The following is a 25,904-nucleotide window of genomic DNA, read 5'->3' on the forward strand; positions in this document are numbered from 1 at the left end:
CATGAGCCACGCTCCATCTCCATTCCTGTGAGTGCGCCACTGTGTTTACTACAGATGGGCGGGGGCCCCAACTGGAAGGCGGTCCTCCAACAGCTGCCCATCCTCTGCGGCCAGGTGGCCTTCTCACTTGCTCAGGGCAGGGCTCACACACTGTGGGGGTAGCGCTGAATAAAGGAGGGGGTTTTAGTGTTGAAGCGCTTATAATGTGTCAAAGTAGAGTTTAGAATAACAAAACATTTTTAAAAATGCAATCTTTATTTTAAAAAATATTTTATTTATTTATTTGACAGAGATCACAAATAGAGAGGCAGACAGGGAGAGAGGGAGAAGCAGGCTCCCGGCTGCGCAGAGAGCCCCATGCGGGTCTCCATCCCAGGTCAGATCCTGAGATCATGACCTGAGCTGAAGGCAGAGGCTTAAACCACTGAGCCACTCAGGCGCCCCTAAATGTAATCTTTAAAGAAACCTACAATCTTAGATTTTCAAGCCTTATTTTACCCGTGTCAATTAAAAGTTAAAGTACTCCACCCCTACCCTCCGTCAGTTTGGCCCCCTGCGGCCGCCGAGCACTCCATCGCCCCGCCCCCCACTCCCTCGGATCAGCAAGATGGGCCGGGTCTCCACTGGAGACCCCGGCCTCAGGAAGGCCTCTCCTGCCTCATGCAGCAGCCTGGGAGGCCCAGGAAAACCGGAATCCAAGCTGGTTGTTGGAGCTTCTTAACCCCGTTCAGCGACAGGCCGCTGCTCCCGTTCCCCTGGCAGCGCCCGCGTTACACTGGCACCTGGACTCGCTAAGGCTTGCAGAGGGGCTGACCACAAGCCCCGACCCGGCAGCCCTGCCCTCCGCACCTGAGTCCACTCCCCGGCTCCAGAGGCCCAGGGCGCCCCGAGGACGCGGCTCCCACCCAGAGACACCGGCCAAAGGCTGGCACGGCTCCGCTCCCCAGCTCCTGCCATGTCCCGATGGCGGGGTGTGGGGCCCGGGGTCCAGGCCCTGCCGGCCCCGGCCTTTCATCAGAGTCAGGGCGAATGCTTCCTCCTGGAAGCTAAGCTGCCCCGCAGCCCCCGCCGGAGCTTTCCGGCCTCCGCAGCGTCCCCGCGAGGGACACCCACCACGCACGCTCCAGGGCGCAGACCGCCGGGACAGTCAGAGGAACCCCCACCCTTCCCGACCCTTCGCCTCTGAATGGGGCCTCTCCAGCGGTCTACACCACGCACCCGGAGCCTGCCACGCGAGCGCCGGCCGGGAGCAAGCGGCCCACGCTTCCGCCGCCGCGCAGCCAGCGTCTCGCGGACCGTTGGGTGCCCCGCCCCCGGGCCCGCCTCCGCCCCGCCCCGCCCCCGCCCCGCCCCGCGCCTCGCGCTCTCTCGCGCGCTCTCTGTCTCTCTCGGTCTCTCTCTCGGACCAATGAGCCCCGGGGCAGGGACTCGCTTCGGAGCGCGCGTGCAGCGCGGGGCCCGGAAGGGGGCGGGCAGAGCGTCAAGCCCCGGGAGCCAATCGACGAGGACAGGGGCGAGGTGGCGTAGCCCATTGGCTGGGCCGCGGGCGTGGGGCGGGGCACGGTCGGCTCGGGCCGTGGCAACATGGCGGCGGCGGCGGCGGAGGCCGGGGCAGGCCCGCTTCGCGTGGGCTTCGTCGGCGCGGGACGTATGGCGGAGGCCATCGCGCAGGGCTTCATCCGCGCAGGTGGGGCGCCGCGGGCGTGGGCGCGTGGGTGCCCGGGTCGAGCCGGCGGGCGTCCGACGCGCGACCGACGTGCGAGGGAAGGGCTCCCCTGCCCGGGGGGAGGCGCCGCGCAGCGCCCGCGGGCGAGGACGAGGGCCACAGGCCGGCCCTCCGCGCGGGGCCGCCGGCGGGGCCGGGGCGGGCCGCGGACTCTGCCTCCTCCGCGCGGCGGCCGGGGTGCGCGGGGGCGCGGAGAGCTGGCGGTGCCCGCGGCGGCCGTGGGGCTCGAGGGGCCGCTCGTGCAGGGCGCGTCCGAGGGGACGGAGCGCAGCGAGCGAGAAGGTGGCGTGTCGGGGGTGGTAGCGCCGGCGCGGGTGCCGTTTGCTGGCGTTGGGTCGAGAGAAGTGGATCGGCGGCGACTTGGTCTTCCCCTCGCACTCGCTCGACGGGCCTGCGGGGACTGTGAGGCGCAGGGTTTGGCGGCCGCGTGGCCCTCGGGCAGCCTCGCCGCGGGGCTGGGACCCCCGCGAACTTCTGGTCCGCCGCCCGGGCCCAGAGCCTGACTTGGAGACGGCGACTCTGTCCTGTTTGGGTGCCAGCCCCGCTGCGCCGCAGGCTGCAGGTGTCCTCCCCGTGGGGAGAGAGAATTCTCCGTCCTTCGCATTGCTGCGTGTGGGGCGCTTTCCTGGTCTCGCCCCACTAGATGCTACGAGCATCCCCGCCGTGACGACAGCCGAAACTGTCCCCAGAGGTTACCACATGTCCCTGGGGTTGAGGGCCAAAACTTCCCGGGAGGAGGACCACAGTGCTGTCCTGGTCTCTGTCCACGGGATTGGGAAAGCCTTATGTGCAGGTCATGGGCTGGCTTTCCGCCTTCAGCCACAGTCAGGGTTCCGAAGGGTCAGAATCATCAGCACATAGTGGAGTGCATGTCGCAGGGGTTTCACCTGTAGAGCCGCGCGGTGTGGGGTGCTGTCCTCGTCATGACTCGTCGGCTCTGCGTTCTGCTGGTGGGTGCGCCTCTGCCTTCCTGTTAGACTGTACAGAGACTTAATCTCCCCAGCCCTGTACACCGCAAATGTGGGTGATTTCTACCGGGGGGCTCGTAGCCTCTGCTTGGACATCCCAGCACAGACACACCCCCAACACCCAGGGAAGCCCAGGCCCTACTGTGTCCCCCTCCCCACTGTGCCCACTCCTCCACCCCAGCCTTCCCATCCCTGAGTGCTGTGTCCTCATGAGACTAGCCAAGCTCTTGGGCCCTGCGTCTAGGCCGCCTGTGGATTCCGCAGGGCAGGCAGGTGGTGACGACTGACAAGCAGGATAGAATGGCGCTGTGTCTGGTTCTGGGTGCTGGGAATGCCCCTGCCAAGCACGTGGGTTCTGACAGAGTGTCAGGCCAGCTACGGGCCAGGGTGGCCCGGATGGCTGAGCGTGACACGCCCTTCAGTAAGGGATAGGCCAGGCTGGTTCCCGCTCTCCCTTCCTTCCACCCCAGCTCGGCACTGACCCTCCTGCTATTGCCTCTCTCCAGGGAAAGTGGAAGCTCGGCACATCCTGGCCAGCGCACCAACCGACAGGAACCTCTGCCACTTCCAGGTGAGCTAGGCCCCAGCTCTTCAGAATTGAGGCCTTCCTGGGGGGCTCATAGTGGCTCTTGGCCTCTGTTCCTCTGAGACAGTTCCTGGAGCCAGAGAAGTGCTAAACTTTTGAGACTGGCTGGGCTGGACTGGGAAAGGGGAGGCCAAAGACCAGAAGAAAAGTCAAAGTTGCCGAGGGCTAGGACACAGTGAAGGGTTTGTGTGCCTGTGTGTTGGGGGGCAGAGATGGTTGTGGGCACTCACTGGGGTCAGTGGGCGTGAAGAAATGCTGACATTAGGGGTCCTGTGAGGTGCAGGATTGGTCCTGCAGAGAACGGGTGGTCTGGTGAGTCTTGGCCATTGGATGTCGGGTGGTGCAGGCACTTGCAATGGGAGAGACCCTTGGGGGCCCCTGGGGATGCAGGGTGGCCTCCAGCAGGTAGGGCCACGGTCTGGGAGTGTCCCATGTACCCTAGCCCCGATCCCACTGTCCCCACTGTAGGCTCTGGGCTGCCAGACCACCCACTCCAACCAGGAGGTTCTGCAGAACTGCTTGCTGGTCTTCTTTGCTACCAAGCCCCATGTCCTGCCCACTGTCCTGGCAGAGGTGGCCCCTCTGGTAACGGCTGAGCACATCTTGGTGTCTGTGGCTGCCGGGGTCTCTCTGAGCACCTTGGAAGAGGTGAGTGGCCCAGGGTGGGCGGGGGGAAGTTATGTGGGAGCTAAGGGTCTGACCCCAGACCAGAGTCCGTTCTGCTGGTCTGAACGTCCCTCCTTTTGCCATCCCAGACTGATTGCAGCCTGGGTTCAGCCCTTTAGGAAGGTGGCATGGGTGACACCTGCGACTGACAGCCTCTCAGACCAACCCCAGCCTGAAGAGATGGCCAGGTGGCCAAGGGGGCTGGGACTCAGGTTCCTGCAGGCACCCCACCCAGGACGCAGGGGAGGGAGCCCACAGCTGGCTGCGGCACGAGCCCGCCTTGCAGGGCCAATCCCACATGACCCCTGACTCCGGCTTCTTTCTGACCAGCTGCTGCCCCCGACGGCACGGGTGTTGCGGGTCTCACCCAACCTGCCCTGCATGGTTCAGGAAGGGGCCATGGTGATGGCCCGGGGCCGCCACGCTGGAAGCAGTGAGGCCAAGCTCCTGCAGGCCCTGCTGGAGGCCTGCGGGCAGTGCGAGGAGGTGCCTGAGGCCCATGTGGACATCCACACGGGCCTCAGTGGCAGCGGTGTCGCCTTCGTAAGTGTTGCCTCGTCCCCCACCCCTAGGCCAGCCCGTGGCAAAGTGGAGACTTCAAGTCCCCGCAATGACCCCAGCCTTTGGGTTTCGATGACTTGGTACTTGGGCTGCCTGTGAGCTCAACTCTGCGCTATGTCGTTGCCTTCTTGGGCCTTTATCCAGTCAGACCCCTGGGCTCAAGCCTCAGGCCAAATTCCTGCAGTGGTGGCCAGTGTTCTGGACTATGTTCCTGAAGGTTGCAAGCTTTCCCCAGACTGGGAGCTACGTGCGGGAGAGTGTTGGCTTTGACAGTGCCCCCGCCCCTGCTTCCAGGTGTGTGCCTTCTCAGAGGCCCTGGCCGAGGGTGCCATCAAGATGGGTATGCCCGGCGGCCTGGCCCACCGCATCGCCGCTCAGACCCTGCTGGTGAGCGAGGGCAGCCCCTGAGGGCTCGTGGGAGGGGGCATGCATGGTCTGTCTCCCAGGAGCAGTTGGAGGAGGGACAGCAGGCCCAGGCAGCCTGGATGGAGATTTGGGAAGGGGGTGGGGCGTGGAGCAGGCTGCACCAGAGGAGAAGAGGGTGCCTGCCCCCCCCCCCCGAGTCACCCCCAGGGCCCCTCTCCCCAGGGGACAGCCAAGATGTTGCAGCAGAACGGGCAGCACCCAGCTCAGCTGCGGACAGACGTGTGCACGCCAGGCGGCACCACCATCTACGGGCTCCACGCCCTGGAGCAGGGTGGGCTGCGGGCCGCCGCCATGAGCGCCGTGGAGGCCGCCACCTGTCGGGCCAGGGAGCTCAGCGGGAAGTAGGGCACAGGTACTGGCTGTGGGCTGCCCACCTGCTCCCTCCCCCAGTCCCAGCCTTCCCTGCCCCCTGCCCTGGACTGCAGCTCCCCCACCATGAAGGAGCCTTCTGGGCTGCCCCCACCCCCGACCTCCAAGGGAGCAAGTGAGAAGGGACAGGACTAGAGGGTTCGCAGGCTGGGCATCCCTCACCATGGGTACCCCCCCACCCCCGCCAGCACAGGGCAGAGGCATCATAGCAGTGGCCACCATCACAGGTGACTTGGGTTTGGAGGGCTGGAGCCGTGGCAGTGTGGGCCAGGGGCCCCGTGTGCTCAGCTGGTGGGTCAGCCCTTCCAACAGCTGTGTGACTGCAGCCAGCTCGGGGGCAGGGAACTGGGGGAGGACCTGGACACTGCACGGGAAATAGGCTCCTTCTCACTGAAGCCAGCGCTGGAAGGTCACCGCATCTATCTTGTCCCCAGGTTGATCTGCCACGCGTGGGGCAGCGGCAGGTCAGCTACAGGGAGCTAGGCCTTGACCTTGCCAGCCCCTGAGAAGACCCTGGGGCTGAGGAGAAGCCACACCAGGTCCTTCCCTGGGGGAGCCCCACGAACAGAGCCCTGGGTAGGTCTGCCACAGGGCCGGTCCCCAGCAGGCCAGGGGAGGTCCCAGGGGATGTGCCCAGCCTGCTGCAGAGCGACGACTTGGCTTCAGCTGCGTGTGGGCCCCCTCCTCCCGCTAAGCTCCTGGCAGGTGGCAGGCACAGCTGACCCTGACAGCCGATCCCTGGGTCATCCCCGAGGGTCACCTGGCCTCCGACTGAAGGACGTGGCTCTTCGGCACACCCCACATGGAGCACCCAGCGGGGAAAGCCGGGAACTCTGGTCTCAAACCAAGGCCCTGGGGCCTTTGGGTGGACGGTGGGCTGCCTGCCGCTGTCCCCCCACGCTACCCCCGTGGCTCCTGGAGCTCCCCCTCCCCACCGAGGCCCTGGAGTGCCGGAGCTCCCCTCGCTCCCACCTGCCAGGCTGCCGGTGCCAGGCCCCCACGAGGTGGGAGTAGGCCACCTCTGGTTTGCAGCCAGTCGGTCCCGTCGGGTGGCGGCTGGGGACACCCTGCGGCAGTGCTCCCCTGCTCCCGCCCTCCGTCCCCAGCCTCCAGCTTGGCCTCCCACGCACGTCCCCAGACCACTTCTGCACCTGGCCGACCTGGGAGGTGGGAATAAAGGCGCTGTCCGATCGCTCTGAGTAACCGATCTTTAGGCTGAGAAAGCAGAGTCCAGGGGCCTGGAGGTACCTGTGAGCTGAGGCTCGGGCCCTGGGAGCTGGCAGGGTGCAGGTGGTGTGGGGATGCCGGTCACCGGTCCTGGCTGTCGGCCCTGTGGGCTGGAACCTTGCTCCTCGCCCCCCGGTGTGTGGGGGTTCAGCTGTGCGCCTTCTCATACAGCCCGAGAACCTGGCTGGGTGGGCCCGTGGGACGGGGGCGCACCTCTGGCAGGCCCAGGCGGGAGGGCAGCCGTGCCCTGGACAGGACAGGAGTCATGCGAGTGGCTTTGGGGGTCAGGCTGCAGCCTCATGAGCGGCTGCCCCACAGCTCCTCTAGTAGCCCATGCTCAGGTTACTTGAACTTCTTTCATCAGCGGTCGTGTCTCCCTCATGTTTTCAGGTTATGAGGTGTTCAAGATCTAAGCATTGCGCCAGAAGTTACAAAATTAAGACTTCAGAACTACCTACTTGGCTGAGGGTAAAGCGCACGGAACTTGATCCTCAGGGTCACGAGCTCAGAGTCATTTGACGGAGAGATTGTTTAAATAAGTAAAACGGGGTGCTTGGGTGGCTCAGTTGGAGACGTGTCTGCCTTCGACTCAGGTCGTGACCTTGGGGTCCCGGGCTCGAGTCCCGTGTTGGCCTCCCTGCTCAGCGGGGAGTCTGCTTCTCCCGCTGACCTCTCCTCTCATGCGCTCTCTCTCGCAAATAAATAAAATCTTTAAAAAATAAAGTAATTAAAATAGACGCCAAAACTCAAAAAAATGTATTAAAATAAGACTTTGGAACAGGGACACACGAAGTTGACACGAACCTTTATTATAATGCACATTGGGCCCATCTGACTGCGCGAACTGCCCCATCAGCAAGAATGGGTGTGAAAAGGTCCCTCAACAGCGCGTGTACCCCGGAAGCCCCTGGCCTGCTCAGGACACGCTCCTAGAGTCAGGCCTCACCTGTAGGCTCTCTTATCTGAGGACAAACCGCGCCCAGCTCTCCACCGTGATCCTGACTTGCTGGTCTGGGAGGCACACTCTTCCCCTCACGTGCTGACTTGGCCCCCGCAGCCCACTGGCCGGCTGGGGGTAGCTTCCCAGGCTTGCAGCCCCTTTCAGCAAGGCCGTGGCTCTCAGACGGGCTCCCTTTCCTGGTTGCAGCTTGGTCTCATCCCCCGAACAGGTGCAGGTCAAGGGCAGTTTTAGCGGAACCTGCACACTGGCCTGTCTCCATCTCCCGCGCCTCCCTTTCCCAGCCCACTGCCAAGCCCACTGGAGGCCCTAACAAGGACCCTCACCGAGAGCCGCTTTTTGGAAGAGCAGCTGCTTCGAGTATGCAGCCATTCAGCAGAAACTCAGGCCCAGGTACACCCTTGCCTGGTGCCCCTGTGGGCCCTGAGGTCTTCCTCTCCAGATGACCCTGGGGGGCAGGCCTGGTAGAGCAGAGGCCAGGGCCTCCCAGCCCTAGGTCCCTGAGTTGCCGTCAGATGTTATAAAAGGTAAGATGTCCCGAAACCCCGTGCCAGCTGCTTGGGTTCAAGTCGCAGGACCAGCCAGACGGCCAAAGGGGCCTCCAGGGCCACGGGCTTGAGTCAGCTATTAAGCGGGTGCACAGTCTCCAGCTGGGGGGCTGCTGCCCTGGGCCTGGCAAGTCAGGCCCCTGCCCCCAGATTTTTTTCACCCTCCCTCAGCTTCCAGATTTGAGATATATGTGTGTGACCCACACACAGACAGTACAGTTCCCCGGGATGATTTCTGTTCTGACTCGTAAGGAGGTTGCTCTGGAGTCCCCTCCAGCTGCCTCCGCAGTTCATAGACACACCGCCCACCTACAGCAGGAGGAGGAGAGGCAGGGAGGGCAGAACGGCTGCCCCTGGGGGACACGGGCTGGGCCATGGACCAGCAGCCGGCCTGCAGCTAGAGCTGGGTGGGGACACCGAGCACGGCACAATTTTTCCCAAGTGGAGCCCCTCAGAAGCCTGGGTGCTGGGCTGTCAGAAGCGGCTCCTTAGCCACAGCCCTGGCAGTGCAGGGAGCGGTGGGGCGGCCTCAGAGGAGCACTAAGGCACTGTCGGGCTGCCCCCATGTGGCTGTCAGTACCACAAGCCCGCTCCGGGTGAATGGCGTGGCTGGTCCAGGGACCCAAGTCTAGAAGGCTGCTAACTCCATAGAATAGGACAGCGGTTTGGGAGTGGAATTTTAAGGAAAACTAACAATCCCAGCGGAAGAGAAATCTTCACTCCCTGCTGCGTCCACCACTTCGGGGTCCCCCAGTCACTGGGCCCCAGCCTCCCTCCCCAGCCTCTGCGGAGCCAACTTCCAAGACCAGCCGCAGGCTGCAGAATGAGACACTGTGCTGGCCGCCAGGCAAGGCATCTGTAAAAACGGGTGTAACGTGCTGAACACCAAAACGGAGCGGTGTGCCTCTGCGATGACTGCGTGGCCAGGCATGGGAACCGTGAAGCACCAGAGCTCCAGACTTGCGGGAGTGCCGGCCCCCGTCCAGTGCATGTGATGGGCCACGGGGGAGGAGGGAGGAGGTACAGGAACCGGCTCAAGGTCTCAGCCCCACAACTGCCAGAGCCGGAAAACCGAGATCGGCTCTGATTAGCACGCTATGTCGTGAGCGTGCCAAGGGACCCCAGCTAACACCACAGACCCCGAGTGTGCTTGCCCAGGGAGGAGATGTAGGTGCCCGGGGCCCCTCTTCTAGCTCCCCCTCAGGAAGATGGGGACTGGTGGAGCACAGCCTAACAGAGCTCCTCCAAGCCAGCCTGTGGCTGGGACCCCTGGAGCCCCCTGAGCTATGGGCTGGGCCATCCCCGAGGAGGGAAAGAGAGGAAATGGAAGACTTCGTGTGTCCCCTCCCTCCAAGTGCAGCAGGAGAACAGCCACCGTGGGGGCTGCTCAGGCTGGCTCGGTCACACCCCGTCCTCGGGGACTGCAGGAGAGGGACTGATGCCCCCCAGCCTCCGGGCCATGCTGATCAGGGAGCGCAGCTGCACCAGCTTGGGGGGCCCCACCTCCTGGGGGTCCTGATTCTCCAGCCACCGCAGAGCTGTCTCCAGACCCCGGACAGCCTCCCCAGCTGTGGGCACGGCAGCCTCCTCCTCCTCCTCCCCACCCCCCATGACAGAGGGTAGGCTGGCCAGGGTGGGAGGGGCAGCAGGGACCAGCACAGGGGGCCGACCAGGGCCTGCGTCCTCTCTGCAGCTGTCGGGCAGCCCCCCGTCATCGTCCAGGTGCAGCCACTTGGCCACCTCCTCCGGCGCCAGACGCTTGTAGGCCAGGGCTGCCAGGTGCGTGAGGTCGCTGAGCACCCGGCTGTGCTCCGCGGCCTCCTCGGCCTGGCAGGCGGGCTGCCCAGCACACTCCTCGGCGGGCCGGGGCTCGAAGGCCGCCCGTAAGCCCAGCAGCCAGCACCGCTCAATGCTGCCCGCCTGCACCAGGTCCCAGGAAAGGCCGGCCAGGTAGAGCATGTCCTTGAGCATGAAGCTGCGCATGAAGTCCAGCGGTGAGCCCCCCGCACAGGACACGGCCAGCCTCAGCAGCTCCCGCTTGTACAGCTGCTTGAAAGCGGCCACAACACCCTGCTCCAGTGGTGCCGGGATGTGCGCCCGGCTGTTGCCCTTGGACAGGAAGAGCACGCGCACAGCCCCGTCCGGGGTCTGGAGCTCTTCTGGGGGACTGAGGGGCTCAGGCCGACACCGCCGGAGGGTGTCCTCGCTGTCCTCCAGGGCGGGCATCCTGGCTGCTGGGCTGGGGCAGGGCGGGTGGGCCACCAGCAGCACAGCCTTCTGCTGCAGGCAGCTGCGGCGCAGGTACCGCCTCACGCCGGGGACGAACTCCTCGAAGAACCAGCCCCGCAGCAGTGGACGGCTGAGCCAGGCGTCCGGGCTGTAGCGGTAGGAGGCGGGGAACTTGTCCTGGTTGTGGTGGCGCAGGCTAGGCGGATCTGGCAGCTGACCGATGACCAGGGGCTTCAGCTTGTGGCTGCCGGTCAGGTTGGCGGCCAGAAGCACGGTCACCCGGTCACCCCGCCAGCGCCGGCCGCAGCCCCCCGCGCCGGGGTCCCCCGCGCTCAGGGGCGCGGCCTGCTCCGGAAGCAGCTTCCAGTAGAGGCCAGTGACGTTCGCGTTGTAGATCTGCTCGTCGCCGTAGCCGCCCTCCGCGGGGGGCGGCGGGGCTGGGGCCCGGTCGGGCAGGGGGCCGGCGCCCGAGCCGGGGGGCTGCGCGGGCTCCTGCTTGACGGGCGGGCCGGCCGCGGGGCCCGCGGCCAGGGGCTCGGCCTCGCCGTAGATGCGCTGGCTGGAGATGCCGTGGCGCTTCTGCCAGCGCCAGAACCAGCCGTGGCTGGCCTTGAAGGTGCACTCGGGCCCGTAGATCTGGCGCGCGAAGGCCTCGGCCTGCGCCTGGATGAGCGGCCCCGACAGCGGCACGCCGTGCTGGCGCAGCGCCAGGAACCACGAGTAGACGGCGCGGTCGATCTCCTCCTCGTTGGCCAGCCGCATCTTCTTGCGCTGCGTGCCCACCTCGCCGCCCAGCTGCTCCAGGAACCAGCGCAGCTTCGGCTCGTCCTTGAGCCAGCCGCGCAGCGTGCCGCCCGGCACCCCGAAGTCGCGGCACACGCTGGCCTGCCGCTCGCCGCCCTTGACGCGCTCGATGGCCTGCAGCTTGTCCTTGATGGAGTAGGCCTTGCGGAAGGCCATCTTCACGGCCACGCGGGGCCGCGGCCCGGGCGCCGGGGGCGCCGGGCGCGCGGCTGGGGCCGGGGTGGGCGCGGGGAGCCGCGGCGGCTGCGCGGGGCGCCCGGGCGGGGGGTGGCGGCCGCGGCGCGGAGCCGGGGCGGCCGGGGGGCCCGCGGGGTACATGGTTGCGGCGGCGGCGGCGGAGGCGGGGGCGCGGGGGCCACACGCCGGCCCGGCCGGCCGCGCGGGGCGGGGCGCTGGGGGCGGGGCCGGCCGGACCCTCCCCTTTGTCTAGCCAGCTCTGGGGGCGCAGGCGCGCAGGCCCCGTCGCCGGCCCCGCCCCGCGCGCCGCCCGGCCCCGCCCCGCGCGCCGCGCGTCCCCCGGCCCCGTGGGCCCTTCCGCCCCGCCCCGGCCCGACGAGCCCACTGCGCCGGCAGGGGAGGGGTCGGGCGCGCCGCGGTCCTGCCCCCCGCCGCCCGCGGCGGCCCCGCGGGGACACGGCGAGCGCCGGGGTGCTCTCGCAGTGCCTGCCGTCTCGGCGGCCGCGGGGAGCGTCGCGCCGCGCCGGGGGCCGTGGCGGCGAGGCGGGCGGGGCGCGGGCGCGGCCTCCCCCGTGCGCGGCCCGCGGCGTGGTCCGGCCCGCCGCTTCATTTCCCGTGCGCGGCCCGGCCGCCGCTTCCTTTCCCCCGCCGTCCCGGGCCACGAGCGCTCCTCGCGGGTCGCCGCGTCCTTGGCAGGCGTGAGTACCGCAGCCCGCGCCCGGAGGGGCCGCACGCGCCGCGGAGACCCCAGGGGCCGGGCCGGGGGTGCGGCGGGCGCCGGGGGTGCGCCCGCGGCTCTGCGGCGTCCGTGCGGGCGCAGGGCGCAGGGGGGCGGGGCGCGCGGGCCACGTGGCCGGGCGCCCCTGCCGCAGGCCCTCGGCCCCGGCGCGGCGCGGACGTGGGGGGACAGGGCCGCGGGCTGGGGGGCAGGAGCACCTCCTCTGTGCAGCGCGCGCTCGTCGGGTCGCTGCGGCGCGCCGGCCCTGGGCCAGGGGGTCAGCGTCGGCCGAGCGCTCGTGGAACCCTGGCGGTTCGTGGCGCGGAGAGAGCGAGGGCGCGTCTGCCGAGAGACTCGGAAGAAACGCGCCGGGCTCTCCGAGCGGCCGGGAGCCATGACTTGGATAGGCTGGCCCCGGCAGGAGGCGCCGTGGAAGCCGGGGGCCGAAGGGGTGTGGGCGATTCCTCCCCGAGACGGGGGCACTGTGAGTGCGGGGCGGAGGGAAGGGCTTCTGCTGGAGCCCTGGAGCCGGGGTGCGGGCGAGGCTGAGTGTCAGGTTCCCAGAAGGAAGTGCACCCCGGAGGAAGGCCAGTCGTTGGCTTTACTTGGTGGGGCGGGAACCCAGGGGGAGCACCTCTTCAGTTGACCCTGGCCTGCGGCTGGGAGGGACACGTCTGAGGAGGCGTCTGCTGGAGCGGCTCTGACACCCCGACCTTTTCTGGGTACCCTGAGCCTGTCAGTGTGCTGCCTCAGAGGGGACCTGGTGCTTCCTGAACCTTCCAGGCCCAGCCCCCTGGATGGCATCGTTTTTCGGAGTGACTGACACATGAGCCTGTCACCGCCGTAGGACAGTCCGTGTTCTGGGCCTCCTGCCAGACCTGGGGAGTGCCCTCCAGGCCACCCTTTTCTTCTCTGGAGTGGGGCTTGCTGTGAGGTTCACCGCCCCGGGAGAGCCCTTGATGGTCTGGAGACAGTTGCCCTTGATGGTCTGGAGACAGTTGCCCTCGGGAGGGGCTGGTGCTGGGCCACCTCCGCAGCGTTGCTCCTGGGGAGCACGGTGAGGGTACCAAGGATCAGCACAGGTGGTCTGATGGGCTTGACCCACGTTTTTGTAACAGCAGCTTTCTTGATTTTTTTTTTTTTTTTTGAAGATAAACCAAAAAATTATTTTTGGCGTCTGGTGCGCTGTATTTTTCAGGGACTGCAGAAATGCTGGCAACGGTGTGGGTTAAGCCCTAGCCCTGTGCTCAGTGTAAGAGGACATGTAGGTGCTCCAGTAGGTGGTCACGTGGCGCTGGTGTGACGTGAGACCCAGGTCCCCAGTTCTTCCCCTGCCTGATTGGGGCTCCCCTTCCCCACTCTCTCCATCCACTGTGTGGGAGGCCTCGGGATGCACACGAGGACTCGAGTGTTTACGGGAAGGTTGGGGAAGCATGTGCGGTACCGGGGTCACCCTGAGGGAAGGCGGTGCAGGGACCAGGCCGAGTAGCTTAGACCGGGCTCTGGCAGCTGGGACAGTAGAACGGACAGGCTGTGGCATTGGAGGTACGAACGTTGTTGTGCCTGCCCGGGGTGAAGTGGGCAGCTGCGGCGGGAACCCTGAGTCTGATGGCATGGGGGGGCCCCTTTTCTGCCAGCAGGACAGGTTGATGTTTCGAGTGGGGCTAGGGGTTCCCCCGGCGCAGGGTGGCATTCCTGCCTTGCACAGCTAGCCTCTGTGTGGAGCGGTGCCGACCCGGGCAGCTTCCGCTGTGTGCGGCTGTTCTGGCGGGTTCGGACATGCCAGGTGCTCGGCACTGTGCCTCAGACACGGGAGGTACCACGGAACGCTCTGGTGAAGCCCAGGTCTGATCCTGGGGGCCCAGAGGAGACGAGTTGGCCTGCAGACAGCCCCGCCCCGTTCCCCGTAGTCCTCATGTCGGCTCCCACTTCCCCTGGAAGATGGGCTCTTTGAGCCCTGGGTGGACAGTTGGGGAGCTCTTCCGTGTATGACTGGTGCCATGGTGTCCGGGGGGGATGGGAGAGTGGGGCAGAGGGCAGAGCCGGGGGGAGGGGGCAGCCCTTCCCAGAAACCTTCCCCAGTCACCCAGGCTCTCAGAGGCACTGGTGCCTGGCTGGGCCCAGCCACGGCGGGCCACATCGTCCCTTTCTTTGAAGGCCCTCCAGCCAGGGGTGTCTTTTGGGGGTCTGCAGCCAGGTTCCCTTCCCCCCTCTGAGAAGAGCTGTGCCTACCTACGCCGGGAGCATGGGTTTGAGTCCACGTGGTCCTGAGTGTCGAAGGTGCCTGGCTGGGACAGTGGCCAAGGAGGGGCCCATCTGTAGCCAGGATGAGCTCTGCTGCTGGTTGCTTTTCTTGAAGACCTCAGCAGCCGGGTGGGGTGAGATCCCCCGGGGCCTCCTGCACCTCCAGCCCTTGGGGCCCCCTGGGCAGCTGAGAGGGACCACGCCCGCTCGGAGCAGTGCCGGAGTCCTGAGGCACCGGGACTGGGCCCCGAGTGGTGGCCACGCAGCTTTATTGCCAGGCGGGTGAGCGGACAGGGAGACACTGGCAGTCCCGTCCACTAACAGGAGCAGAGGGTGGACGCCGCAGGGCCCTTCCTCCTGTGTGTTGGGTCGGGCGTTCTCAAGTCGTCCCGTGCCTCGCCCCGATACTGGCGAGCCGTGGCTGTGCCGTTGGGAGAGATGGTAGGAGGGGCCCACCTGTTCCTCGGCAGCCTGGGGTCCCCGCTGTGTGCCCAGAGGCGTGTTTGGCTTCTCTGAGGCGATCGTTCAGGCTCAGACTTGCTTTCCTCCTGCAAGAGATGGGTTTCCGGTTCCGCAGCTCTTCACGGAACTAGGGAACTCTCTAGGGAGCTCTCGGAGATGGGGGACGGAGGCCGTGGGGCTGGGCTCTTGCATCTGAGAGGGGGGCAGGGGAGAACCCTGCCGGCTGGTCCTCCAGCGTCCGCGTGGGGGGTAGTTGGTCCCAACACTGGCTTCTCTGCCTCCGGGTGACACGGCCAGCGGGAGGGGCTCACCGCAGCCTGTGCTCCTGCAGGGTCGCTGACTGTTCCAAGGACACTGTCTGACACGAGGGGGCTTGCGCGTGTGCACGCGCAGGCACGCGCACACACACACACACACATCCCGAGGGTCCCCGCAAGTCCCCGTCTGTCAGGGACCTGATGCTTTTGTGCCTCTGCATGTGAGGCAGAGTTCCTGCTACAGAAAGGAGGCAGCTCTCCAGGGCTCTGGTGAGGGGCTGCTGGGGGGATCCCGGGGCAGGGCAGGGTCTGGCTGTCTCAGCTGCTGAGCTGCCACCTTTGTTGGGTTTGGGGTGGGGCACAGGGTGTTCCTGGCCTGTTTTCCCACCTGGGATTGGGCGAAAGCCCCGTCCTTGCGTGCCCAACAGGAGGACTGTCTTGTTCACGCCTGGTATGATGCAGCACGGGCCCTGGGTCCGTGGCTGCTGAGGCCCGAGGTCTGCGTGTGGCTGTCTTGTGCCTTGTCCCGCAGCCAGGTTTTGTGGCGGCACAACAGTGGGGCTGGGTAGGGGTCCCTGTGCAGCTCCAGGGGGCCACTGGGGTGCTGGCTGACCTCTCCGCAGGTCGGAACAGGTGGGAGGGTCCTCAGAGGCGTCCCCCAGGGCCTGCCTGGGCTCCGGATAGCGACAGCCCCAAGAGGTGCTCATTTCGAGGGGCAGCCGAGTGGGTGGACTCTGTCGCCTGCTGGGGTTTGGGTGGTGGGCGTGTCGGGTGCTCGACCTTAGTTCACCCCACCACACACCTCCGGCCCGCTCCGTCCACGCCTCGGCAGCGGCCTTGTGGCTTGCTTGTGCTGCCCTTTCTGACTGCGTCTAACCTTGCTGCTTTCTCTTCATGCCGCCCCAGGAGGCCCGAGGAAAAGTAAGTACCCCTGTCCCCTGCCGCGGCGCCCCTTCCACCGCAGCCGGGGAGCCCCTGGTCCGCTTGCCACAGCACGCGGGGCCCGGCGGGCCTCCCTTTCCTTGTCTGCAACACGGAGGTGCTGGGTTTGCTGGAGCTCGGCTTTGGTCCCGTGGGGTAGGGTGGCAGCAGGGCTGCGCGTCTCCGGCTTTCCCTGGACTGAGCCCGCTCCTGCCTTGGGGACCCTGAGTCGGCCAGGAGTAGCTGGCCGGCTTCCGCCTCTGGGCAGAGCCTGTGGTGATGCCGGGAGACAGGGACAGACGTGAGGCCGGTAGCGGCTGGCAGCCCCCCCCCCCCGCCCCGGGAGGTTCAGTCTGGTGGGTGCAGCTTGAGGGGTCCGGCCAGCCCAGCCCTGGGCTGTCCTGGTGAGGGTCTGCCAGGGGTTTGCTGCCAGCAAGGCTGAAGGGCAGACAGGCCCTGCCCACTCGGCCTGCCGTCCCCTCTGGGACAGTGGGTGATGTCACAATGCCTCCTGGGCCCCCGCTCCCGCCCCCCACCCACCACTGCCTCTGCCGCCAGCCTGGCCTTGGTGAGTACCGCTGCCAGCCTGGGGAGGAGGGCAGGAGGCGGGGGTCAGAGCTCTGTCCACGCCTGGGGCTCTTATGCCATCAGAGGCCCCCAGCATGTCCCTTCACAATACAAGGGAGACTCGTCCCCAAATCCCGGTGACTGTGGGGTTTAGGCAGCTGACGTGTCCCACTGGGTAACGAGAACCAGGTCTTGGTTTTGTTAGGAAAGGGGTGTCGACCCTGCATAGATGGTGGGAACAGTCTGCTGTCCTCCCTGCGAAGCCTTGTCTTCCGGAAATGAGGGCCCCGCATGTGGGTGCCCCACACAGGTCACTGCGGGACCCCACATCCTGAGGGGATGCCGGTCAGCCCCCGGGCAGAGTAGCTCCTGGGTGTTGGTTGGCTGGTGGAGGTCCTCCTGCTTTCGGGGAGCAGGGCCCGGAGTCAGATCTGTGGCTGGAAGGACTCTGCCGCTTGCATCCGTGCCTCTGGAAGCAGAGTGTGCTCAGACCACTAGGTGCGCCCTAAGAGCAGACTGGCTTCTGGGTCATTCTGGGCTTGACCGCTGCTGGCCAGAGGCTGTGATGGTGGCAGTGGCTACGACCCGTGGCTCAGATGACTGTGGTCTCCAAACCGGAGGGAGCAACACCTGTAGTGAGGAAGCTGAGGCATTGTCCACTGTAGCAGACGGGACCCAGAGCCCCCAGCCTGCCTTCCCCCGCTGGCCTGGGGAGGGGCCCCTGAGTCAGATGGTGCTGAAAGGAGGGGTGGGCGTCCTCACGACACCCTAGGGCCCAGAGAGGGTCAGGTGGCCTCCCCAAGCTGTAAGCACAGCCAGAGTGGTGGGCGGCCGGCCGGCGGCTGCTGCTAACAGGGGGCCTGGTTCTTCCTCGATGTGGCCCTGCCGGGACAGACCCTCCGGCCTCCGCTCCCCTAGGAGCGTGTGCTGCCCCAGGGCAGGTCGGCCAGCCTCAGAGAGCCCCGGAGCGACTCTGGAAACTGGCCGTGCTCTGGGCACATGGCTGAACGTAGCAAAATCAAAGGCCGTCTGGTGAGAAGTGCAGATGGGCAGTGAGCGGTTTTTCAGCACAAGTGTTTGTTTTGAGGAACGTGCTTGTCCTAAGAACGATCTGTTGTCATTTCTAGAATCACATTAAGTGCACGCACCCTGTGTGTCGTGCAGCAGCTCTCTGCGGAGGCTCTAGGAGAGGTGTCTGTGGCCGGAGCTGGGAAACGGTGTTGTCTAGACCCAGTGCAGAGCCGGGTGCCTTAGAAAAGACGAGTCTTACAGTGAAGGGGGCACAGACATGTGTTTGCTCTTTGCTTCCGTGAGTTTCCCGCGGACTTGACTCTAGGTCCTTGCTTGCTATCGCATGGCACCCCTGTTGGGGAGCCCTCCCTGGCCCACCAGCCCCTCAAGTCAGGCCGAGGAGGGGGGTAGGGCCGTGCTCCCGTGGCCCGCTGTGTTGCAACTGCCTTCTTGTGCTTGCTTTTTAACGCTGTGCGGAAGATGAGGAGCGGGAAGGCCTCCTGTGCCCTGGAGACGGTCTGGGAGGACAAGCAGCAGTACGGGGAAGCCGAGCGGCGTTGCTACGAGCAGGAGGCCACACGAGCCGCCGCCACCCAGCAGCTCCCGGCGGAGGGGCCAGCCGTGAACGGGCCAGGGCAGGAGGAGGCCAAGGACGCCGAGGAGGCAGGTGCCCCCGACAGCAGCGGCACGAGTGACCCCAGGAAGAGCCTGGACAGAAAGAAGCTGCCGCAGAAGAAGAGGAAGCGCTCCCCCAAGAGCGGTCTGGGCCAGGCCGACCTGGCCCTGGTGGGCCTCTCCGCTGACCGCGTGTGGCTGGACAAGCCCGTGTTTGACCAGGCGGAGAGCTCCTACCGCCAGAGGCTGGCGGCCGCCCAGCCAGCCGCCCTGGGCCGCCGGGGCCCCTGCGCGCACGGAAGCCAGGTGGCCTGCCACCACGTGACCTGGGGCGTCTGGGCCAATAAGTCTGCCTTTGACCAGGCCGAGCGGGCGTTTGTGGAATGGTCTCAGGCCCTGCTGCTGGCCGCCGAGGGGAGTGGCCGGCCCGGGGCTTCCGACACGGGCCAGCAGGCTGCCGCCCCCGACCTGGCGCCTGCCCACCAGCCCAGCCCACTGGCCGCCAGCCCGTCCCCACTGGGCAGCCTACAGGCGCTGGTGCGGGAGGTGTGGCTAGAGAAGCCCCAGTATGATGCAGCCGAGAGGGGCTTCTACGAAGCCATGTTTGACGGCCACCCCCCGGGGAAGGTGCGTCTGCAGGAGCGAGCGGGCCCGGCCGAAGGGGCCCGGCGGGGCCGCAGAGACCGGCGGGGCCGAAACACCATGGGAAGCAAGCGGGTCGGGCCTCGGCGGGTCGACGGGGAGGCCTCGTCTGCTGTGCCCTACTGGTACTTCCTGCACCGGGACGCCGAGGCCCCCTGGCTCAGCAAGCCCGTCTATGACAGCGCGGAGAGCCGCCACCACGCTGCCGAGGCCCTGCGCATGGCCTGGCGCCTCGAGGCCGCATCCCTGGCTCACCGACCTGGCGCCCGCTTGGGCCCGTCCATGCCCAGCCTGAGACCCAAGTAGGAGAAATACGCCGTGCGGGTTCCTGGGCTGGGGCCCTGCCTACGCCTCTCCCCACCCCCATCCCGGCACAGCCTCCCCAGCACTCCTGGATCCCACTTGGCTGGGTCCCAGCCAAGTGGGATCCAGGAGTGGGTTGGGCCGAGGTAGCTCCAGGGGCTGTGCAGCAAAATCCTCCCAAGGTTTGGGGCTGTAGGGGGTGGGAGGGGGTGAGCACAGGGCTGAGTTCGTCTGGTGTAGGGTTTCCCTTAAGGGCAACTCCCAGAGGCCCTTCTGGCTGTCACAGGGCAGGGCAGGGGCATGGAGAAAGCTCCCGGCCCAAACCCCACTGGGGAACACATGGGAGCTGGCACGTACCCCCGCCTCCCTCATCTGGAACCATCTCTGAGGGGAAGTGAGTGTGTCTGGGACACAAGCCTGCTGTCTCTTGAGCACCCTGAGTCTGAAGGACACCCCTGGAAGAGGCCTACTCGCCTCTAGCTTGGGGACCCAGGGCTTGTCCCAGGAGGGTTCCATGTGGCACCAGCGGTGGTTCCTGGGTGCCTGGGCCTGGAGAAGGGCGGGGGTAGAGTCGGGTGGCCCAGCGGAGATGACCGGCTCCAAGGGAATGCTGCGGGCGCAGCAGCGGGACGGCGTGGGGGCGTCGGTGGCCGCGTGGGTCAGGCCTCCGGGGAAGCCGCGCCACCCCGGCCCCACGTTCCCTTTGGCTACCCCACATCTCCTCAGTGGCGTTGGACATGCTGTTGGACAGGGTGTGGGACCCCCTGTGTGGGAGCGTCCCCGTCGGCAATGTGAGGGATCCTGGAGCTGAACCTCTGCATAGCGGCCTGGCTGCTCCTGGCGGGGTACAGGGGTGGAGGGTGGACAGTCCCAGGACCTAGTCCTCTCGAGGTCACCGTGGGTGTACTTGATGAGGTCTGGTGATAGCCTGGGGCCTTGGCACAGAGAGTTGGTGAGATTGGGTCCATTTCTGCCACGCTGGGTCAGGAGCGGGAGGGGCCCTGCTCAGTGGAGGGAGGGCCGCGGGCCGGCCTAGTGAGGCTCCGGAGAGAGCCGGGGGTTCTCAAGCTTCCTGGCCTCTGGACCTCGGAGGGCGTCCCTCGTGTCTGTTGATTTTTGCCGTGTTAGCATTGAAAGCAGAAATGCTGGAAGTACTTTATTCATTGAAAAGTTTGTTACTTGTTGCGGTTACCGACTTGCGGGTTTTTCTGTGAGGACAGTTCGGCGAGCTGAGTGACCGAGCTTGACGGTCGCTCTTTAGCGTGTCGCGCAGCAGGAGGCAGCGGGATTCTCCCCCTCGCTTCTGCATTCAGTCTGTTGACGTGAATTGTTTGACGGACGTATAAATTGAGCCTCGCACAGATGTGTGGCTGGAAAGGCAGGCCCAGGGGACCCTGGAAGTTCCTCACCCCAGGTGGAGAGCGGCTGCTCTCCAAAACTGGCGACAAGCCTGGGAACTGCCAGTTGAGAACCCAAGGGGGTGGGCATAGGGATGGTGCGTGAAGGGTTCGGTTACAGATGGGGTTCAGCCATGCCAAGACCACCGTGCTCTGACCCGGACCCCTGGTCACCCTCCACCCTTGGTATCTGGGCTGTTGGCAGGGTGCTCATGCCGGCCAGGCCTGGGGCCTTCAGGGATGCCGCTTTTCCTTCCAGCGGACTGTCTTAGTTTCTCCTCCTCTTTGTAGCAGGAAAATGGCCACAAACTTCCTAGTGCACGAGAAGATCTGGTTTGACAAGTTCAAATACGACGATGCAGAAAGAAAATTCTACGAGCAGATGAACGGGCCTGTGGCGGGCACCTCGCACCAGGTAGGGGTGGACTCAGAGCGTGAAGGGGGTTGGCCAGAGGCTGGGGGTGGGGGGGGTCTTTGGAGGCGTGGCCCTGGATAGGCCTGCTTGTGTGCGCCTGCGTGGGATGGGCCATTTGCCACCACAGCTCAGAGCCCTGGACATACCGGTGCCCATCAGGACGCTGTAGGCCTGGGCTGGGCCTGCGGCCCCGGGCTTCCTCGGGCCTTGTCCCGGCTGCGGCACTCTGGCAGACGCACACTCCGTGCGCTCCTGGCCGTTCTGCCAAGCTTTCCTTCTGTGCCGCTCTTGCTGGCTCTCTGTCGGAGGCTTTGTCTCGCTCTCTTTTTTTTTTTAATTAAAGCTGTTTTAATGGGGGAAAAAGAAAAAAGACCAGTTCTTTCTGCATTGTCTACAGGAGAATGGCGCCAGCGTGATCCTGCGAGACATTGCGAGAGCCAGAGAGAACATCCAGAAATCCCTGGCCGGAGTGAGTACCTGCGGGCTTGCCTGGCCCTGTTGGCTTCATGCCCAGCGGCATGTGTGACCTTGGCCCCGGCCCTGCCGCCGAGCATGTCAGGCCCTCAGAAACAGGTCGGGGCAAAGTGTGCAGTGCTGGCAGGCGCCCACCCCTATAGGAGCCCTCCCCGCGGAGCCTCTGGGCCGCTAGCTGGGGGTTGCCCAGGACTCCCTCCCGCCTTTCCCTGGCTGCTGCTCTGGGCCACCCCTGGGCCCACACCAGTGGCCTCTGGCACACTTGCTCCACACGCCGAGGCCTGGACACAGCTGCCTCGCTTGGCGCCCTGCCTGGGGAGAAGCCTGAGCAGCGGCATCTGCAGCCTTTTCTCCTGCTCCCTGGGCCCCGCCTCCCTAGCGAGATGGGTTCCCGGGCTGTGTACCGTCCAAACGACAGAATTTGAGGCCTGGAGAGGGGCCGTGCCACCGGTTTGGCCTCCAGGTCCCAGATGGGATCAAGAGAGGGCAGGGCCCTGTCCAGCTCCACTCCCAGCACGGCAGGGCAGCTGTGTCCCTAGGAGGAGACACACCCGCTGCTCTGCCTGCCTGAGCCAGCAGAGCCAGGATGTCGTCGTGTTTTTGTGACACGTGCTGTCCTGTGTTTGGAAAGCCAAGTATGACCAGAGTTGTGTTCCTTCTGGGGACATTTCTTTTCTTTCTTTTTTCTTTTTTTTTTTTTTTTAAATTTATTTGACAGAGATCATAAGTAGGCAGAGAGGCAGGCAGAGGGGGTGGGGAAGCAGACTCCCCGCTGAGCAGAGAGCCCGATGCGGGACTCGATCCCAGGACCCTGAGACCATGACCTGAGCCAAAGGCAGAGGCTTAACCCACTGAGCCCCCCAGGCGCCCCCCTTCTGGAGACTTTCCAGGAAAGACTTCTTCCATTGCCTTTTCCAACCTGAAGCAGACGCCTGGATCCCTTGGCCCGTGGCTTCTCACCAGCTGTGTCGGGACTCGAGCCCCTGCTTCCTCATGTCTCCTTCTCTTCGGCCTCTCGCGGGCACAGGGACCTCCCAGATCCCCCAGCAGCCTTTCTCCGTCTCCAGAGCCTCCACTTTGTCCTCTGGGTAGAGTCCCTTTTGCCACCGGAGGTCATCATTGTAGCGGCTCTGGGAATTAGCACATGGGCAGGTGGCTTGGACGTCCTGGCTCCCATCGGCGGGATAGCCCTTGACAAACCCCGGGGCTGTTGCCACCGCCAGGCCCTTCTTCCTGCTCGGCCGCCACTTGCTGTTGCCCCAGGCCTGTGTGTCAGACTGCAGCCCCCGGAAGGCCAGGCCTGGGGATCTAAGCAGCTCTGGGCCAGCTGCCCTGGAAGTTCCTGGGCTGCGGGATCTCTCTTTGGCTGGGAGAGGGGTTGACTGCTGGGTCTTGGGGAAAGCATGTGGGCATCTACTAGGACTTGGGGGCTGAGTTGCTGTGACAAAGCAGCCCAGACCAAGGGCTTACACCAACTTGATTTCCTCAGTCTGGAAGCTAGAGTCCGAGGTCAAGGTGTGAGCAGGCTCTGAGCCCGCTTCTGGGCATGTGCGTGGCCCTCGCTCTCCTGTGTGTTTTCGTTACTTTCCCTCCAGTGTCAGAGTCAGGGCGACCCTCACAGTAACTGGGTTGCCACTGTGGAGGCCCAATCTCCAAGTAAGCTCGTGTTCTGAGCCCGTGGCGGGGGCTTCAGAGGCCTGCCTTCCAGCTGCTGATAGGGACCCAGGACAGACTTGCTGGCTAATCCCCAGGCGTGGATTTGGGTTGGAGAGAGCTGGGATGTTAGAACCCAGAGCTTCCTGGGCGTTGTGCGTGGTGCCAGGGGTAGGGCTGGACATGGGGATGGAAGATGGCACTGTCCCCTGTGGCCCACTGTCACTGTCACAGACTAGGACTGGACAGGGCGGCCTCGGGCTGCCTCAGGCTGGGGCTGGGGTACCAGATGGCCTGGTGTCCTCAGTCCTTGCTTGGCTCAGGTTGTCCCAGGGCATAGACATCAGTGAGAGGCCTGGGGGGGCGCACAGGGCCCGGTGGTGGTAATGCAGTAGCCACCAGTCTCCGGGGCTTTGCCTGCCACTTTGCTTAGCCTTGGCCTTGTGGTGGTGGGGGGGGGGGGCGGGGGGTGCTTGCCTGGGGCTGCCCCCTTGGGACCTGTCAGCAGGCAACCTTCACTCGGTGTCCTCAGCCTGCGGCTGGACCCTGATGGATTTGCTCGGCCGGTGCTGAGCCCCCAGGAGAGGGGAGCCAGGCCTGGCTGTGCGGGCTCGGGGAACAGGAGGGGATGGCCGGAATTTCATTCCCATGCGACGGACGCTCTTGGGAAGTGCTATTGAGAATGGCAGTGGGAGCTGAGTGCTGGGGACACAGGCGGGAAAGAGGGCCATGTGCCCGGTGGCGGCAGCCAGGGCTTTGGCAAGCCCTGCCCAGCTTTCCGCGGCTGGCGCGAGGGGTTGAGCTGAAGGCAGGGAGTGCCGGTGCTCCTGCCCCAGCCCCAGCTGCGTGGTGGCTAGCCTGCCTCTGGCCGGCTCTGCTAGGAGCCAGAGGTGGGAGCTGCTGGGTCATGGGGGACGGAGAGCACTGGCCTACATTGCTCACCGACCCCCAGTAGGGAGCCGGGCGCCTGCCAGCCTGTCCTTCCGGGGGCCCATTAGCCCATCTGTGATTTGGGGTGCATCAAACACAGGAGAAGGCCATGGGCTTGCCCTCACGGAGGGGCTTCCTGTCCATTCTGTTGGGGGTGGGTGTCGGCCCTTGAGGTGTAACGTGGGCTTGAGATGGGGCTCCCTGCTGAGTCAGGTGATGCAAGTTCCTGGTCAGGAAGGACCCGAGGGAGGCTGACAGGCAGCTGTGCGGTCAGCCAGAGCCTTCAAGGGCTGAGCCCGTGGGCCAGTTGACAGGTGTATGGCCTGGGGGAGGCAAGGTGCTATGCAGTGTCCGTCCCTGGCACAGAACAGCTTCTTTTTCTCCCCTCACCGGGCCCTCCCCTCTCTTCTGTGCCGTCCGCAGTTCCAAGCTGTGCTGCCGGCCCCATTAGGGCCCTGGCTGTCCCAGGGTTATGGGCAGTGACAGCCAGCTGTGGGTTCGGCACTACCCCGTGCCCGGCTCCCCTGAGCCCTGTGCTTCCTGCTTGGGTTTGTGCTCGCAGGGCCTCCTCCCCACTTGGGCTGGAGTACCGCAGGTGGACTGAGCAGGGCCAACAGGAGCTGCTTCCTAGTGTCCAGCTGGTCCCCCACACGTGTTGGGGTTCTGATTCTTGGTGTGAACCGGGGCACCCTGGGAGCAGCTGGGGGTGGGGGGCACATCCTCACCTCCCTGCCTTCCAGAGCTCGGGCCCTGGGGCCTCCAGCGGACCCAGCGGGGATCACAGTGAGCTTGCCGTCCGCATTGCCAGCCTAGAAGTGGAGAATCAGAGCCTGCGAGGAGGTGAGTCCCTGAGCATAACGGGTGGGATGCCTGCCCTCCCCTGCCCCCTGGTCCCCCACTCTTGGACCAACACAACACCCTCTGTGCCCCTACAGTGGTGCAGGACCTGCAGCAGGCCATTTGCCGGCTAGAGGCCCGGTTGAGCGCGCTGGAGAAGAGCTCCCCCACCCACCGGGCCATAGCCCCACAGACCCAGGTGAGGACCCTTCTCAGACCAGGGGCCCTCCGCCTGGGCACGGGGGTGGGGGGGACAGAAGGTGCTCCTGGCCCTCGTCCCCATGGGGGCCTGGCGTCTTTGAGGCCTAGTGAGGGTGCCATAGTTGGGGCCGCTGTGGCACAGGCCTCAACCTCCCCACCCCCAATGGCAGCACGTGTCCCCCATGCGCCAAGTGGAGCCCCCCGGCAGGAAGGCAGCTACTGCCGCGGAGGACGACGAGGACGATGCCATTGACCTGTTCGGCAGCGATGAGGAAGAGGACCAGGAGGCCGCGCGGCTGCGGGAGGAAAGGCTGCGGCAGTACGCCGAGAGGAAGGCCAAGAAGCCTGCACTGGTGGCCAAGTCCTCCATCCTCCTGGATGTCAAGCCTGTGAGTGGCCCACCCCTGCCTCCGCCCCGTTGGTGCCTTGGAACCGTGGGCTGTAAGCCTGGACTGCTTGGGGGAAACGGGACATTCCCTGGGGTCTGCGGGCCCCTGACCCCAGCCTCTGCACCCCCTTCCCCCGCAGTGGGATGATGAGACAGACATGGCCCAGCTGGAGGCCTGCGTGCGCTCCATCCGGTTGGACGGGCTGATCTGGGGGGGCTCCAAGCTGGTGCCCGTGGGCTATGGCATCCGCAAGCTGCAGATCCAGTGTGTGGTAGAGGACGACAGGGTGGGGACCGACCTGCTGGAGGAGGAGATCACCAAGTTCGAGGAGCATGTGAGTGGCCAGGCCCCCGCGCACACCCGTGGCCTGGTGGGCGGCGGAAGTGGGTGGGTCTTCGGGAGACTGGGCCCCCCTGTGATGAGTGGCCTTCCTCCTCCTCCTCAGGTGCAGAGCGTCGACATAGCTGCTTTCAACAAGATCTGAGCGCGGGCTCCAGGCCCCACAGACATTAAAAACTGAGAGCGCACTGTCTGGCTCCTGTCCTGTCTGGGCCCCAGGGGGAGGGCGTGTTCAGTGAGCAGCATCGCCAGGCTGCGGGCCTCACACTTGGCCTGCGTCTCAT

General features: G+C 65.6%; 3 protein-coding genes across 6 annotated transcripts; 2 read left to right on the forward strand and 1 right to left on the reverse strand.

Annotated features, from left to right (window-relative positions):
* Positions 1 to 1,539: 1,539 nt before the first annotated feature.
* On the forward strand, positions 1,540 to 7,266 carry PYCR3 (pyrroline-5-carboxylate reductase 3). 3 transcript variants are annotated; one of them, XR_006604935.1, is made up of 8 exons: positions 1,540 to 1,687; positions 3,201 to 3,265; positions 3,749 to 3,928; positions 4,277 to 4,489; positions 4,802 to 4,894; positions 5,096 to 5,285; positions 5,737 to 5,878; positions 6,920 to 7,266. XR_006604935.1 is itself a non-coding variant. In XM_045074208.1 (7 exons), the coding sequence occupies exons 1-6, from the start codon at positions 1,585 to 1,587 to the stop codon at positions 5,276 to 5,278; spliced, it is 837 nt and encodes a 278-aa protein (XP_044930143.1). In that variant the 5' UTR covers positions 1,540 to 1,584; the 3' UTR covers positions 5,279 to 5,285; positions 6,920 to 7,266. The 3 variants fall into 3 exon arrangements, 2 of the variants coding, with proteins under 2 accessions (XP_044930143.1, XP_044930142.1); XM_045074208.1 differs by lacking the exon at positions 5,737 to 5,878; XM_045074207.1 differs by lacking the exon at positions 6,920 to 7,266 and having other exon boundaries at positions 5,737 to 6,494.
* A 53-nt stretch (positions 7,267 to 7,319) lies between these two features.
* Positions 7,320 to 11,401, reverse strand: TIGD5 (tigger transposable element derived 5). The gene has a single exon (XM_004779516.2). It carries the CDS (start codon positions 11,384 to 11,386, stop codon positions 9,437 to 9,439), a length of 1,950 nt encoding a protein of 649 aa, XP_004779573.2. The 5' UTR covers positions 11,387 to 11,401; the 3' UTR covers positions 7,320 to 9,436.
* Positions 11,402 to 11,788: 387 nt separating this feature from the next.
* EEF1D (eukaryotic translation elongation factor 1 delta) lies at positions 11,789 to 25,808 on the forward strand. Of its 2 annotated transcripts, none has more exons than XM_045074145.1 (8): positions 11,789 to 11,943; positions 20,674 to 20,797; positions 21,195 to 21,266; positions 24,595 to 24,694; positions 24,790 to 24,890; positions 25,063 to 25,281; positions 25,421 to 25,615; positions 25,727 to 25,808. In XM_045074145.1, the coding sequence occupies exons 2-8, from the start codon at positions 20,681 to 20,683 to the stop codon at positions 25,763 to 25,765; spliced, it is 843 nt and encodes a 280-aa protein (XP_044930080.1). In that variant the 5' UTR covers positions 11,789 to 11,943; positions 20,674 to 20,680; the 3' UTR covers positions 25,766 to 25,808. The 2 variants fall into 2 exon arrangements, with proteins under 2 accessions (XP_044930080.1, XP_012904858.1); XM_013049404.2 differs by lacking the exon at positions 11,789 to 11,943 and adding an exon at positions 17,906 to 18,984.
* The last annotated feature ends 96 nt before the right edge of the window (positions 25,809 to 25,904 follow it).

This window comes from Mustela putorius, unplaced genomic scaffold (genome assembly GCF_011764305.1).
Source record: "Mustela putorius furo isolate JIRA1106 unplaced genomic scaffold, ASM1176430v1.1 tig00537303_pilon_pilon_pilon, whole genome shotgun sequence".
In the NCBI taxonomy this organism is placed as follows: domain Eukaryota; kingdom Metazoa; phylum Chordata; class Mammalia; order Carnivora; family Mustelidae; genus Mustela; species Mustela putorius.

Bases quoted from the DNA above. Each gene is read 5' to 3' on its own strand.
- PYCR3 (XM_045074208.1), top strand. From the start codon at position 1,585: ATGGCGGCGGCGGCGGCGGAGGCCGGGGCAGGCCCGCTTCGCGTGGGC. The intron at 1,688-3,200 runs GTGGGGCGCCGC...GCCTCTCTCCAG, and splicing joins GCAGGGCTTCATCCGCGCAG to GGAAAGTGGAAGCTCGGCAC. The intron at 4,490-4,801 runs GTAAGTGTTGCC...CCCTGCTTCCAG, and splicing joins GTGGCAGCGGTGTCGCCTTC to GTGTGTGCCTTCTCAGAGGC.
- TIGD5 (XM_004779516.2), bottom strand. From the start codon at position 11,386: ATGTACCCCGCGGGCCCCCCGGCCGCCCCGGCTCCGCGCCGCGGCCGC.
- EEF1D (XM_013049404.2), top strand. From the start codon at position 17,906: ATGAGGAGCGGGAAGGCCTCCTGTGCCCTGGAGACGGTCTGGGAGGAC. The intron at 20,798-21,194 runs GTAGGGGTGGAC...CATTGTCTACAG, and splicing joins TGGCGGGCACCTCGCACCAG to GAGAATGGCGCCAGCGTGAT. The intron at 21,267-24,594 runs GTGAGTACCTGC...CCTGCCTTCCAG, and splicing joins TCCAGAAATCCCTGGCCGGA to AGCTCGGGCCCTGGGGCCTC.